A 15,038-nucleotide genomic window follows, 5' to 3' on the forward strand; every position below is an offset into this window, starting at 1 on the left:
TGTGTTTGGACACCAGGCCAGCAGGTCATGTTCAGGTGAGGAGAGCCGAATGTGTCCTGGATACACGTACGTATATGAGGATCAAGTTAGAGTAATATTCTAGTTCTGTTTTACTGGCAACAAACCTTGTGTGCTGCCAGAAACGCTCACTAGAGCACCAAAATTGTATAAAAACTAGAGTGTCCAGCCAGGTTTGTGTTTGTGAGCTGTGTACTCTCTACTGAACATGTGTGTCGTCAGTATGGGACGGGGTGAGGGACACACGTTGAGTTTAGTCTTTTCACTGGAAAAACAGAAAATAAAAACAGCCTTGTCCTTTCAGATCCATGGCACCGACCTGGACGGTCAAAATCCTCCCCATGAATGATGCGTTTTAGTGTCTTTATGTTTCCATCATTCAAACACTCACCCTCTTCTCATCGGTGACGATGTAGTGGCGGCCGAGCTTCTTGGTCAGATGTGGTGCCAGGACGTCAAAGCGCCTGCGGAACTCAGAAAACACCATGTGGTCTGGGTATCCTGGAAGAGGGGGGGGGGCAAAGACACCAACAGCGAGGTTAGAGGAACAGGAGCCAGCAGCTTGTCAGCATTGTCTTTGTTTGGACTGTCCATCAGGACAAAGGTGTGAAGGACCTGAAAACACAGTTTACACGGGCACACCAGTCCTGTTAACAGTACCAGCCAAGGGTCGACGGTGACTGAAGCCCTCCCAGATTCTCTGAGGGCTGAATTCATCACTCGATTCAAATGATTCATGAAAAGAGGGAAAGTCTAGAGTTCATATTTTAGTGACTTCATCATGGAGACAGACAGAAAACTCTAACATCTTCTCTAAAATCTGAATGAGAAAGGAGGGTTAAGATTAAAGTTGAACCATTTCTGTTTTATTCTTCTTTCCCCTCAAAACAGACTCCAGCTGACCAACTCTCCCATCAGATCACCAACGCAGAGGCTCCCTCCACTGATTTAGGCTGTTCGTCCATAAAGATGGAGGACACAGAGGAGACCCAGACCCAGCGGAGGTCAGGATATCCTAATCCGTCAGTAAACTGGACCTCTGTAGCACCTTTCATGATGCCCAGGTGAACATATTATATAAAACGAGGTTCTTATGTTCCAGGTTTCTTCCTGTTAAAGGGGAGTTCTTCCTGCCACTGTTGCTCATTATAATATCTGATGCTGCTCATGTGGGGATTCTTGAATCTTTAATTTTGAATTCCTGAATCGTTGGTCTCTCTCTTAATTAAACAGTTTGGTCTAGACCTGCTCTTTATGTAAAGCGTCTTGAGATAACGCTGTTATGAATTGGCGCTGTATAAATAAAGATTGATTGATTGATAAAACCACAAAACCCAGCAAGACTTCCATGAAAAAACACAGCCAAACATGAAATAATCCAAGTAAAGGAGAACATAAAGTCGAGGGGGGCATCATGTAATCTGGTGTAATCAAGTGAGGACTGAGGAGACACTCTCTGTGTTCATTGTTTGTCAGAGGTCTCACTGACTGCAGACCTTCATCGTCCAGACCAGTAGAGACTAATCTGCAGGGTCTGGGCGAGAGGAAGAGGAAGAGCGGATCATTCGCTCCACTGTGTTTTGACCTGGGAAATCATTCTGCTGAACAGGACTCAACAGGACATGCTGGCTGCAGCTAGGAGGAAGCCAAAACTCCTCCTGGGAGTCTGGCTGGATGCTCGAAGACAGGCGGAGGTATCGGAGTTCAGCTGGAGGAGGACAGAGAGGCAGAACTAGCTGTTCAGACTTACAGCTGGACGTCGTCGCACTAACAAAGGTTGCTCACAGGGTTGAGATGATAACATGGCCGAGGGGCAGCAGAGCAGGCTGAATAACTCTGTGCCCACATGTCATAAGAGTCACTGTACAAGTGAAGTTTGTGCCACAGCACTGTGAACACTCTGTTCAATGGGTGGGATGAGAATCAATAGAAAGCAGCTGTGTTAAACCGTCTCCAAACTCACAGAGATAACCCTGATGATCACCATCGGAGTTATTCTCACAGCTCCTCCAACACAGACGGTGCTGCTCCTCAGTAAACTGACTGCTTGGGTGTGAAATGGTGCACACAGTCCCACAGAGGGTCAGGAATCCATTAGATCAAACTTCCCCGCTTACCTTGCCTGTAGATGCGCAGTGCATCCAGCAGCTTGGATCCTCGGAGCTGAGCTCTCAGGAGGCCCACGTCCAGAGTCATGAGGCCCGAGTCGGGGCTCTCCCCGTGCGTCACGCGGGGCTCACCTCCCCCACCCACCGACTCCGCTTTGGGCAGCAGGCAGTGGACAAAGTGAACCCTGGAGCGACGCACCATGTCAATCAGAGCATCCTGACAACACAGAGAGAGAGGAGGGGGGGTCAGACATCAGCTTCTGCTCGCTGACAGAACAGTCAGAACCTAAAGTGTCCGTCCTCTTTTAGTTTAGCCCCACAGTGTGAAGTCTCTGCTGCTGTCAGCTGATTAGACCTCTGGTCAGGTGTCAGCTGAGCGGACCTGTGGGAGTCACAGCATGTCACCAAACAGCTCCACAGTCAGTGCGGGGTGTTCACTCCCTGCGCCCCCACCCTGCTGTTCAGACACCTTGTAAGAAAACACCTGTGGGAGGGCTGAGGCTGAGCAGGTGCTTCAGTGCTGAGGCTCAGGTCTGAATCTTCCACTCACCACTTGCAGTTTGACCTGGATACACAGGCTCTTCTTCTTGACTGCAGCCACCCCCATGGTGAAGGTCTTCCTCATGCTGGTGGCTCTTCGCAGGGCGAGCTGGGAGCTGCCCTCCAGACCGGCGATGGAGCCCGACAGCACCGTGGCTCCACTGGCCCGGCCCATGAAGAGCCCGCTGATGTTCTTCCTGCAGCCGCACAAGAACGGAGCACGTTTGGTCACATGTTTGAGGCTGACACTACAACATACAGGGAGCTAATCTGACGGCAGACAGTGAGCGAAAGGCCCTTCTGCTTGGAGAGACACATGCTGACATGCTGTAACCGACTAATAATTTGACTTTTTCATGTAATGTTTCAGGGAACTGAAGCCATAAACTTTTGATCAGAAAAACATGAGGATATGAGGACAACCTGGGCTAGCTTTTCAATTCAATCAGCAGTCAGCCTCTGAGTCTGATAGATATTGAATAATAGTGGAGGCTCAAACCTGGACTAACACGACCCAAACTACCTGCACTGACAGACACCGCTGGAGGGGAGTACAAGAATATGGTTCTTTTGTAATTGGGTGAACTGCTCCTTTAATGGTTTAATACTAACTTGGGGATTTCGTTCCTTGAGCTGTGTCATATCTTCCTGTTTTATGAAACAGTCTGATATTGGAGGGATTTGATTTCCCCAGAATAAGAGTTTAATGTAAGAGTTTTGTTTCACTCTTAACACGAAGAACTGGTTGATTTAACGAGATAAACGACAGCAGTGACGACCACCTCAGGCTCCGTTCTCATTAGCCACATGGTCTCTGTGTGTGTGTGTCTGTGTGTGTCTGTGTGTCTGTGTCTGTGTGTGTGTGTGTCTCTGTGTGTGTGTCTCTGTGTGTGTCTCTGTGTGTGTGTCTCTGTGTGTGTGTCTGTGTGTGTGTGTGTGTGTGTCTCTGTGTGTGTCTCTGTGTGTGTGTCTCTGTGTGTGTGTCTCTGTGTGTGTCTCTGTGTGTGTGTCTCTGTGTGTGTCTCTGTGTGTGTCTCTGTGTGTCTGTGTGTGTGTCTGTGTGTCTGTGTGTGTGTCTGTGTGTGTGTGTGTGTCTCTGTGTGTGTGTGTGTGTGTGTGTGTGTGTCTCTGTGTGTGTCTCTGTGTGTGTGTGTGTGTGTGTGTCTGTGTGTGTCTGTGTGTGTCTGTGTGTGTGTGTGTGTGTCTGAGTGTGTCTGAGTGTGTGTGTGTCTGTGTGTGTGTCTGTGTGTGTGTGTCTGTGTGTGTGCGTCTGTGTGTGTCTGTGTGTGTGTGTATGTGTGTGTCTGTGTGTGTGTCTGTGTGTGTCTGTGTGTCTGTGTGTCTGTGTGTCTGTGTGTGTGCGTGTGCGTGTGTCTGTGTGTGTCTGAGTGTGTGTCTGTGTGTGTGTGTCTGTGTGTGTGCGTGTGCGTGTGTCTGAGTGTGTCTGAGTGTGTGTCTGTGTGTGTGTGTCTGTGTGTGTGTGTGTGTGTATGTGTGTCTGTGTGTTGTCTGTCTGCTGTGAGCAGTCGTACTTCTGGGAGTCCTGCAGCAGTGTGGCAGCGTTCTGGGCTGCAGGGTTGTGTTTGGCGTGACTCAGCCAGCCCTGAGCATTGTACTCCACCCAGTCGGTCCCATGGCTGTGGCCCAGCAGGAAGAGGTGGGGCTTCTCTCCTCGCAGCAGCAGATTGGCTCCTGTAACACACAAGGAGGGTGTCCACCAGTGCCCACAGTGTCAGGAGTGTGACCGGCAGGCGGTCGGGCAGGTGGGGCGCTCACCTTTGTTGTCTCCCTGTGCAGAGCCATAGTAGCTGAAGAGTCTCTCCAGCATGGTCTCCTCTGATCCTCCGGGCTGAACGGCCTCCTCCTCCATCAGCCACAGGAGGCCGCGAGCCTCGTCCGTCCTGGCCAGAGTACGAACCTGTGACAGAAACCAACAGCCTCAAACCTCAAACATTCTACCTTCACTTTCCTTTGACCTGGATGGAAAAACCCCAACAGGTCAAGGCAACATGTGTGCAGAAATCTCCATCTATTACTAAGGATCATGAGACAATGTGCAGGTACTGAGCATCTACCAAAACAGATAACACAGTTTACTTTTAAGTGAGCTTCAGTCAAACACACATAACAACAAGCACTGCAAGTTAGCATCATATTTGACCATCATACATTCTATTATCATCCTTTAGGTTGGTCACATTAGCCTCCAGCCAATCACAGCTTTCCATCTTCCACAGCCTGACCAGGGGTAAGGTACCCGGGACTTCACTCTTCTACCTGACAGCACCACTCCCGGGGCCATGTCTGGGACCTAAAATTATGACTACTGTTAATTTGTCACTAACGATTGGTGCAGTCACCACTCGCTTTAAGTCTGCTGGGGTTAAACCCCAACTCAGGACACAACACCAGGATCCAGGATCTCTCCATAACAACAGACCAGTCTGTGACCTTCCATTCTTCTCTGAAGTGATAGAGAGAGCTGTGTCTATGTCTGTGATCAACTTTCAGTCAAATATTTCAAATAATTAATAACAATCTTCTCTGTCTGCTTTCTGGGCCTGTAAATCCACTGACACTGCACTTCCTAAAATGACATTTTACTTGTTGAATCAGAATCAGTTGGTGTTTCTGTACAGATCACTATATATTCATAGATCGGCTCGAAAACCAATATGGTGTCTCGGGCCTGGCTCTCGCATGGTTAAAGTCCTACCTACAGTATCCAAGGACAGTGTGTTTCCAACATTACACTAGTACTTTCTGACGTGAAATAAGGAACACCACAGGGCCATGTTCTTGACTCTTTGCTCGTTTCTTTATATATTTCACCTCTCAGCCAAATTATACGCAGTAATGGAATAAACGTTCACCTCCACGCTGACGATACTCAGATGTATGTGTCTGTAAATGCAGATTATTTAACTAAAGGCCTGTTTGTTTGCAGTGAAAAGCTGGACGTAGCATAACTTCCTGCACCTAAATTCTGATAAAACGAAGATGCTGGTTGCTGGCCTCACTCCACATAGACACCAGTTTTCTCAAGTTACAGTAATTCTCGACAACTGTGCGATATCTCAAAGCTCGACAGTCGAGAATCTTTGATCCTACACTCTCCTTTGATCATCGTATTACAGAAATCACCAAGATGACGCAGCCAGTCTGAACTAGGTTTTTCCTGTTCACAGCAGATGCAGAGTCATAATGTTTTGTTGTCTGGCTTGCCACGTGTTCGCACTAATAGTCTTCAGATGGCTCAGAACGCTACAGCCAGAATCTCAAATACAACCAGAAAATCTGATTATGTTACAAAAACTTTAGCTTTACTTTATGGCTCCCTGCTCATGTCAGGCTTTAAGCTACTTCTGATGACTTCCAACACTGTCGATGGGCTCGCCCCTTCATATCTGTCTCTACCTTATATCCCATCTCAGGCACTATGCTCTCAGAGTTTCTTTCCCCTCTCATCCAAATTACAGTGATGGAATAAATGTCCACCACTATGACCTCTCTCTGTGTTTACAGCTGTGTGGGAAAACCTCTTTGATCATATTTTGACAATCTTTTAGTCGTGATGTTGTGAGGGTCCAAGATGCAGTTATGAGACATTACGGAAACCGGCTACTGCCAGGTCCACTACCAGGCTGATACGGTCTGATCCAGCTGTGATTCCCTCTAGTCTCCTCAAAAGAAGGACAGTTACTGTTTTGAAATCCAATCTTCACCAAGGTTCGATGCCATTGACCACATGGTCAGTTGTTTACAGCATCAACAAGTCATTGTCGCAGCAGCAGGTTTCTCCAAAATGTCATCAACACAATTTAAAGCTTAGTGCCTGAATATTGGCTGCTGGTTTGCTCCTTTGGTAGCTCTGATGTCCACCAAAGCGTTGACGGCGTATCACCTGTCAAACACATAATGCTGTCGGTGCAGGAAATAAACAGGTCCCTGAATGATGAAAATAACTCTCTTCACTAACCTGTAGCCAAACACTGCTAAAGTTGCTTTCTGAGCCTTCTCTCTCCACAGTCATCTATAACTGTTTGTTTGCCATGTTTAATGTGACCATGATCACTCTGAAAGAAGCGTCTTTCCATTTCTAAGGGCTCCTTTAAACCTTTCATACACAGGTCCAAGAATGAGAATATGTCATGTAAATACTCTTCCCGTTTACTTTCATTCATTTCCTTTCATTTCTGAAGTAAAGTATTTTTCATTTAAGAGCGAGTTAACAGGTTACCTCATTCAATCACTTTAACACGGGGCTGATTCCATTTAGAGGGCAACAACTGGCACAAAACCAGTGGTAACATGACACAAAAAGTCAGCAGATCAGAGCTGAGCAAGCTTTTCACAGCATGTGGGCCGTCGACCCACTCACACAGGCTGACAGTAACACACCACAGCTGACATCTCTCAGAACAACTGTTCAACAAGAATGAGAAATAAAGATTCTGCAGAAAAACATGTACAAACCAGGCTGGAAGAATGCCCTTTCTATTCTAAGATTCAACCTATTTACTTTTATCTATTTTCAATTAATGTTACCAAATTAGAACGTGCTAAAACAGCAGCGTTACTAAGACTGGGCTGATGATGAATAACTCAACCAGTAAATTGTTCAGTGCAAAGACTAAAGGCATCGTGGTGGGGGGCAGGTCATTAGTAAGGGTCTGTATGTCCTCTGGGTCCCATGTTATCCTGGGGCCAAAGTACATTCAGTCCGATCTGGAGTGGTTCTTTATTTGGCTCTGTCAGCAGGTTTATTACACACATGCCTTGCCTGTGCACTTGGGTTTTCTATGGGCCTTTGTTGAAACACGTCCAATTATCTACATGTTGAAAGCACACAGGATACTATGTTTTTATCCCAAAACACAACAACTGTTTTTAACTGTTGCCTTAAACATGATCTTAATATTCAGGCTTTTAATTTTGCATTAAGTGTATCCTGCTTCATCATTTCTTATAGATAATAAGATTTGTGTACACACTGATTCACTTTAAATATAAATCTTAAATATAAATATCACTTTAAAAATATGTGGAGTAAAAGGGCCTCTGTAGAACTTGTATCCGTGGATTTTAGTACTATCAGTCTTGATTTTTTCAACTGGATCAATCATTGTTTGAAAGAAGATAGCGCCCCATGTTGTGCTGTTGTGTGTCTGTTACAATACAATTATTACTGCTACAATTTTACCTTACAGTAGATCCAATTAGCTCGGTATCGAACAAACACACTCTGATGAACGGGCTTTGGATGGACATAAAAATGGACCAAACCCTTGATCTTCTTGGCAGTCAGTCAGTTTGAATCTCTCTGTGCTGTTATTAGTCTTTTCGTGGAGCTTTTCATGGTCCTCATTCTGCCACCACAATGTGAAATGTGTGTGCTTGGCAGAGATCAGCCCATCTAAATAAGGAGGAGGAACCTCTGCAAACAGGCAGCCTCTGATGAAAACAGAAGGTTAACTGACTCTCAAGGCCGTTCAGAATCAAAGAGGACATGCTGCATTGTGTTGCTGACACCTCATTAGCAGCAAGGTGCATCCTGGATCCTTACAGTGTGCGGATCCTTAGTCCTCCAAAATAAAACAAAATACATTGTTTTTCGTTCCCTCTAACCTGCTGGCATGAAGCTTGAACCAGATTTTACAACAATCCATGTGACAGTCAACATTTCAGTCAATTAACCTAACCCAAAACTAACCTAAACCAAAACCAATCCAAACCTAATCTAAACCTAACCCACATGACAGGACAGGCCAGTGCATTCAAAAACCGCAGAAAATGATTCACATGACCACCTCCCGGTCCACCACCGCTACGGTTAAGGTTTAGTTTTGTTGAGAAACAAATGCCTTTTGTGAGGCAAAGATTTTGGTTCGAAGCAACTAGCTAGTTAAGGTTAGGGAACCCCAGTCATCATAACTACAGGACGTAGCGGCTTCAAAAACTTAGAAAGCCTTCATCACAGAGTGCAACTCTTGTTCAGGCCACTTCCTCCACACAGCCCCATGGATGCAGCAGGCTGTGCGCTGAGGCCAGGCGTCACGCATTTCTGTAGCACTAATAACTAAACGGGGTTAGAGTCTGGAAGCAGCTGATGAGGAGGAAGACAGAGACCCTAACGGGAGGGCGACCTGACTCTGATTAACACTGCTGAGTCTCGATCACATCGAGTCGAACCAACACAGGAGGAAACAGTCCCGATGCAGCGAACAAATGGCCTCTGTCTGCTTTTGTCTCTACTGAAGGAAAACATTTCATGTGACTAAATACCATTAACTGGATTTCAGATAGAATACTGACATTTGGATTTTAAAAAGAAGCATGTCCATCATCTAAATACAGCAGTCAAACAAGTCAAACATTAAGATTCAGTAAAAGCCTCTTCAGTAAAATCTGTCAGACTTTGTGACCATCACAAGATGACATCAAAAAGGACCATTTCTATTCCGTTTCATTAGAAATCAGCTTAAATCACAAAAATCAAACTTCAATGCAATTTCTAAATGTATGTCTTAGTTAAGGTGGCAAATTGTCTGCCAGAAAATAAAAATGAACTCTGTGAATGTTGTTATTATCATTGTTAGTAGTAAATCAGCGTTACTGCTGCAGTGCTGTGTTTTCAAACATGAAAATACATAAAAAACTGAATTTAAAATCATTTTGATTTAAAATACAACACACACACACACACACACACACACACACACACACAACTGGGAAAAAGCACTTAATTATTCTATTTTAATTTTAGCAGCCTAGCTAAAATCTAAATCTTTAAATGAACCTCTAAGAAGTGACAGTGTGCATCTGTGTGTGTTATGATGACCAATTCAAAGGCCGGTTGATCTTTATGTGTGTTTCTGTTCAGCGTTACCCACGAAACGGGACCCACAGTGGATTAATAATAACAAAAGTTATTTTGTTATTTTAATAAAGCCACACTCCACGGCACAGTCACATGACCTCGGAGCAGTTTGGCTGTGGGATCAGACGGCTGGAGGACACTGATGGCGGCTCTGCTGGATCAGCCCTCGGGCTGTTTGAACTCGTCAGTGGCGACAATCGGAGCGGTCTGCTGGCTCGCTGCTCTGTCGGAGCGTCTGTTCAGGCTACAGTCTGACTTCCATAGACGCCTCAGTGAATTAGATCAAATCTAAGGCCTTGAATGTGGACCTGAACACACACACACACACACACACACACACACACACACACACACACACACACACACACACACACCCTGGGGATGAGCTGTGATCACAGCTGCACATTTCTCGTGACGGGTTCAGCCAGGAGCAGACAGCACTGACCACACCAAGCATGCAGAGAGAGGCTGGACAGAGACAGAGCCGGGGGGCTGTAGTTGTTCTTACCAGAGCTTGGGTTGAGGCCTGGTCAATAGCTGCTACAGACAGTGAGGTACTGGACTCTATGTCATCTAAAGCAAGCTCTATGTTCTCCTAGAGGCAGGAGGGACAAAGGCGGAGGTTAGTAACCTACACAGATTTACAGCACCAGGTGAGATCATCACAAAGAAACATCATAGACTGGAGATTGGGTTGTGTTTGTCTGGGATTAGCTCAGAGTGTCTGAAATGATTTCACAGACACGATAATGAAGGTGGACTGATCTGTGTGTGCTCTGTGTTCTCTGGCTTTAAACAGGACGCCAGCAGCTTCCTCCAGGACCGCTTTTATACACCCAGGTTTTTTAGATAAAGACTTCCCCTAAAACACTTTTCACTGGAACCATTTCCTACAGTCGTGATTAGAGCTGTGGAGATTTCTCCGTTTTAACATGCATCACGATGTGGACGACTCTGCATCGAAGCAGTAACACCGCTGGGACAGCGAACATCTGGCCACATTTCAGAATCTGCCTCCACAGATTAGACTAAATTAGATATGTTGGTAATATTTATTTTATTATCATTTATTTATCTGGCCGATGAGCACAGTGAAGTGGTAAACGTCCCAGAGAACAGAGGTGAACAGTCTCCACTGGGTGGACGGCCCTGGAGGTTCAGCGTGTGAACAAAGAAAAAGAATGACCCTGTTGTAATGTGAAGGAGCCGGCAGTGTTTTCTGTGCGTGGACAGAGAAAAGCTAAGGATGTGTTGTGCGATACTGGCTGTCAGTGTGGCCCAGCAGCACCTCCTTGTATCTCTCCAGCTCCTGGACAAAGGTGCGTTCGTGGAACAGCGTCTGCAGCCTCTCCTGGGTGTAGTTGTGGCAGAGCTCCTCGAACGTGGCTCCACGCTGCTGCTGGGCCAGCCGAGGGTTCTGGAAACCCGGCGTGTCGACGATCAACAGCGAGCAGAGAGAGTGCTGACTGGACTTCAGAGCCCTGAGGGACACAAACGTAGCATGAAGCTCTGAGGAGACTGTCCGGAGGTTAGTATACAACAGGAGGACACTGCAAGAGAAACATCTGTAGACTGACAGGGTGTGGAGAGAGGGGGGGAGAGCGGGAGGAGAGGGGAGGGGGAGAGAGACAGACAGACTACGCCAATTGACCCAGTTGATCCAGTTGATCCAGTGAGCTAAATGAGCAGTGAGGTCTGACCTGTTGATGAGGGAGATGACCAGAGTGAAGAGCTCAGAGTAGAGTCCAGACGCCATGGCCTCCAAACACTCCACAGCTGTCACCTTAGAGCCTGGGACACACACGGGGGGGGGGGGGGGCAGATCAGACTCAGAAACACTAAGACTGGCGGTTTTTCCTGACATTTCTTGACCCCCCCCAGCCCTGAGAAATGGCACAGCGATCATCCCTGACCCGCAGGTATCTGCTGAAATCCCACATCACAGCACGGGGGTCGGTTACCTGAGCCGTCGGCCTGGCCGGCCTCGTCCGACCCCCCTCTGAACGACGTGGAGTGCTGCAGGCCTTTGGCCTGGTGCTTAAAGATGGAGGACGACAGCTCCTCCAGGGTGCAGCCCAGCAGGTAGGCCGCCTTCTGGGCCCACTCATGACGGGCAAACTGCCGACGACCCACTGGGAGAGAGAAAAGATGGGTTTAAAACAGAGAGACAGAGAGACAGACAGAGAGAGACAGAGAGACAGAGAGAGACAGAGAGAGAGACAGACAGAGAGAGAGAGACAGACAGAGAGAGAGAGAGACAGAGACAGAGAGAGAGAGACAGAGAGAGAGAGAGACAGACAGAGAGAGAGAGACAGAGAGAGAGAGAGAGAGAGACAGAGACAGAGACAGAGACAGACAGAGAGAGAGAGAGAGACAGAGAGAGAGAGAGAGAGACAGAGAGAGAGACAGAGAGAGACAGAGAGAGAGAGAGACAGAGAGAGGGAGACAGAGAGAGAGACAGACAGAGAGAGAGAGAGAGACAGAGAGAGAGAGAGAGAGAGACAGAGAGACGGAGAGAGAGAGACAGAGAGAGAGAGACAGAGAGACGGAGAGAGAGAGACAGAGAGACAGAGATAGAGGAGGAGGAGAAACGAGGAGGAGGATGAGGAGGAGGATGAGGATGAGAATGAGAATGAGGAGGAGGAGGAGGAGGAGGATGAGGAGGAGGAGGAGGAGGAGGAGGGGTCACTGCAGCTTGATAAATATGTTAATGCTGCCACTCACATCGACCAGATCAAACTCAAAGAGTGAAACTTTTTACAAACTGAGGGTGTGGACTTTGATTACTACACCAGGTACTACTACACCCTGTACTACTACACCCTGTACTACTATACCAGGTACCACTACACCCTGTACTACTACACCAGGTACTACTACACCAGGTACTACTACACCAGGTACTACTACACCCTGTACTACTACACCAGGTACTACTACACCAGGTACTACTACACCCTGTACTACTACACCAAGTACTACTACACCAGGTACCACTACACCCTGTACTACTACACCAGGTACTACTACACCAGGTACTACCACACCCTGTACTACCACACCAGGTACTACTACGCCCTGTACTACTACGCCCTGTACTACTACACCCTGTACTACTACGCCCTGTACTACCACACCAGGTACTACTACACCCTGTACTACTACGCCCTGTACTACCACACCAGGTACTACTATGCCCTGTACTACTACACCCTGTACTACTACGCCTTGTACTACTACACCAGGTACTACCACGCCCTGTACTACTACGCCCTGTACTACTATGCCCTGTACTACTACACCCTGTACTACTACGCCTTGTACTACTACACCAGGTACTACCACGCCCTGTACTACTACGCCCTGTACTACCACGCCCTGTACTACTACGCCCTGTACTACTACACCCTGTACTACTACGCCCTGTACTACTACACCCTGTACTACTACGCCCTGTACTACTACGCCCTGCACTACCACACCACTCGCTTTAGACGGCGAGCTGCAGCTGGGTGTGGCCGACATGGAGAGGAATCAGAGAGCAGTTTGAAGACGCAGCAGCAGTGATCCCTCATCTCAGAACAGAGGAGGGTGAGACGGGCGGCGAAGGAGGAAAACACAAAGATACAAGAGGGAAGGAGACGAGGGGGGGGCAGAAACAATAAAAATGGTAATGACTTAAGGCCTGGGGGGGACGATAAAGACATTAAGGCGGAAAACACAAACAAGAGAGGATCACTAAGGTAAAGTTTTGTTAAAGTGAAAAGCAGTGAACAACTAGTGTGTTTTTCCTTTACCTTCATCTCCGTCTGCGTTCGACAGGACGCAGCATGCAAACACGCAAGGAGACACAGTTAGAGAGCACACACACACACACACAGCGCCCAGACACACACACACACACACACACACACACACACACACACAGACACAGACACAGACACAGACACACACACACACATCCCCATTTAACCCTGTTTGTCCTCAAAGGGTTAAACAGGGTTAAACAAGGTTAGAGTCCCTGACCTTGTTTATCCCCATTTAACCCTGTTTAACCCTGTTTAATTCTGTTTAACCCTGTTTATCCCCATTTAACCCTGTTTAACCTTGTTTATCCTTGTTTATCCCTGTTTAACCCTGTTTAACACTGTTTATCCCCATTTAACCCTGTTTAACCTTGTTTATCCTTGTTTATCCCTGTTTAACCCTCTGACGACAGAGTCCCTGACCCCGTTTAATTCTGTTTAACCCTGTTTATCCCCGTTTAACCCTGATTATCCCCATTTAACCCCGTTTAACCTTGTTTAACCCTGTTTAACCCTCTGAGGACAGAGTGGTGTGTGGTCAGGAGGTTCTTGTTGAGGCTTATTAGACTCTCCTCCACTAATTGAGTTTAATTCCAACATGTCATGTTTCGTGTTCAGCTTCTCGTGTTTATAACAGACCAAACGTCATGGAAACGGGCTCAGAGTGAGTTGGTGGTGGGTTCATAGCTCAAGCCTGACACCCAGTGGTGGCTCCAGAGAAAGTCTGGATCTAACTCAGTCCAGCTGACGCTGATCTGACCATGTAGTCATTAATGTGTAAGTAACCAGGGGAACCTGTCTGTGTCCGTCCGTCCGTCTCTGTCCGTCCGTGTCTGTCCATCCGTGTCCGTCTGTGTCCCCGTCTGTGTCCGTCTGTCGGTGTCCCCGTCTGTGTCCCCGTCTGTGTCCGTCTGTCTGTCTGTGTCCCCGTCTGTGTCCGTCTGTCGGTGTCCCCGTCTGTGTCCCCGTCTGTGTCCGTCTGTCTGTCTGTATCTGTATCTGTATCTGTCTGTCTGTGTCTCTGTCTGTATCTCTGTCTGTCTGTGTCTGTATCTCTGTCTGTCTGTCTCTCTGTGTGTCTGTCTGTATCTCTGTCTGTCTGTCTGTATCTCTGTCTGTCTGTGTCTGTATCTCTGTCTGTCTGTCTCTCTGTGTGTCTGTCTGTATCTCTGTGTGTCTGTCTGTCTGTCTCTCTGTCTCTCTGTCTGCCTGTATCTCTGTGTGTCTGCCTGTATCTCTGTCTGCCTGTGTGTCTGTCTGTCTGTATCTCTGTGTGTCTGTCTGTCTGTCTGTCTCTCTGTGTGTCTGTCTGTCTCTCTGTGTGTCTGTCTGTCTCTCTGTGTGTCTGTCTGTCTCTGTGTGTGTGTGTGTGTGTGTGTGTGTCTGTGTCTGCCTGTGTGTGTGTCTGTCTGTATCTCTGTGTGTGTGTGTGTGTGTGTCTGTCTCTGTCTGTCTGTGTGTCTGTGTCTGTGTGTGTCTGTGTCTGTCTGTCTGTCTGTGTCTGCCTGTATCTCTGTCTGCCTGCCTGTATCTCTGTGTGTCTGTCTGTCTGTATCTCTGTGTGTCTGTCTGTGTGTCTCTCTGTCTGTCTGTGTCTGTATCTCTGTCTGTCTGTGTCTGTCTGTGTCTGTCTGTGTCTGTCTGTGTCTGTCTGTGTCTGTCTGTGTCTGTCTCTGTCTGTCTCTG

The 15,038-nt window shown here is 47.3% G+C and overlaps 1 protein-coding gene across 4 annotated transcripts in view; it reads right to left on the reverse strand.

Annotated features, from left to right (window-relative positions):
• myo18ab (myosin XVIIIA b) overlaps window positions 1-15,038 on the reverse strand; it is a 104,726-nt gene that overhangs the window by 56,230 nt on the left and 33,458 nt on the right. For all 4 annotated transcript variants that reach the window (XM_070829823.1, XM_070829821.1, XM_070829820.1 and 1 more), the window contains exons 11-19: window positions 11,508-11,678; window positions 11,247-11,337; window positions 10,835-11,027; window positions 10,055-10,141; window positions 4,443-4,584; window positions 4,199-4,358; window positions 2,677-2,863; window positions 2,136-2,343; window positions 410-519 (exon numbers count right to left, since the gene is read on the reverse strand). In XM_070829823.1, the coding sequence (XP_070685924.1) occupies window positions 410-519; window positions 2,136-2,343; window positions 2,677-2,863; window positions 4,199-4,358; window positions 4,443-4,584; window positions 10,055-10,141; window positions 10,835-11,027; window positions 11,247-11,337; window positions 11,508-11,678 (1,349 nt within the window). The remainder of the gene's footprint in view (window positions 1-409; window positions 520-2,135; window positions 2,344-2,676; window positions 2,864-4,198; window positions 4,359-4,442; window positions 4,585-10,054; window positions 10,142-10,834; window positions 11,028-11,246; window positions 11,338-11,507; window positions 11,679-15,038) is intronic.

The sequence above is a fragment of the Pempheris klunzingeri genome, chromosome 4, assembly GCF_042242105.1.
Source record: "Pempheris klunzingeri isolate RE-2024b chromosome 4, fPemKlu1.hap1, whole genome shotgun sequence".
NCBI lineage: Eukaryota > Metazoa > Chordata > Actinopteri > Acropomatiformes > Pempheridae > Pempheris > Pempheris klunzingeri.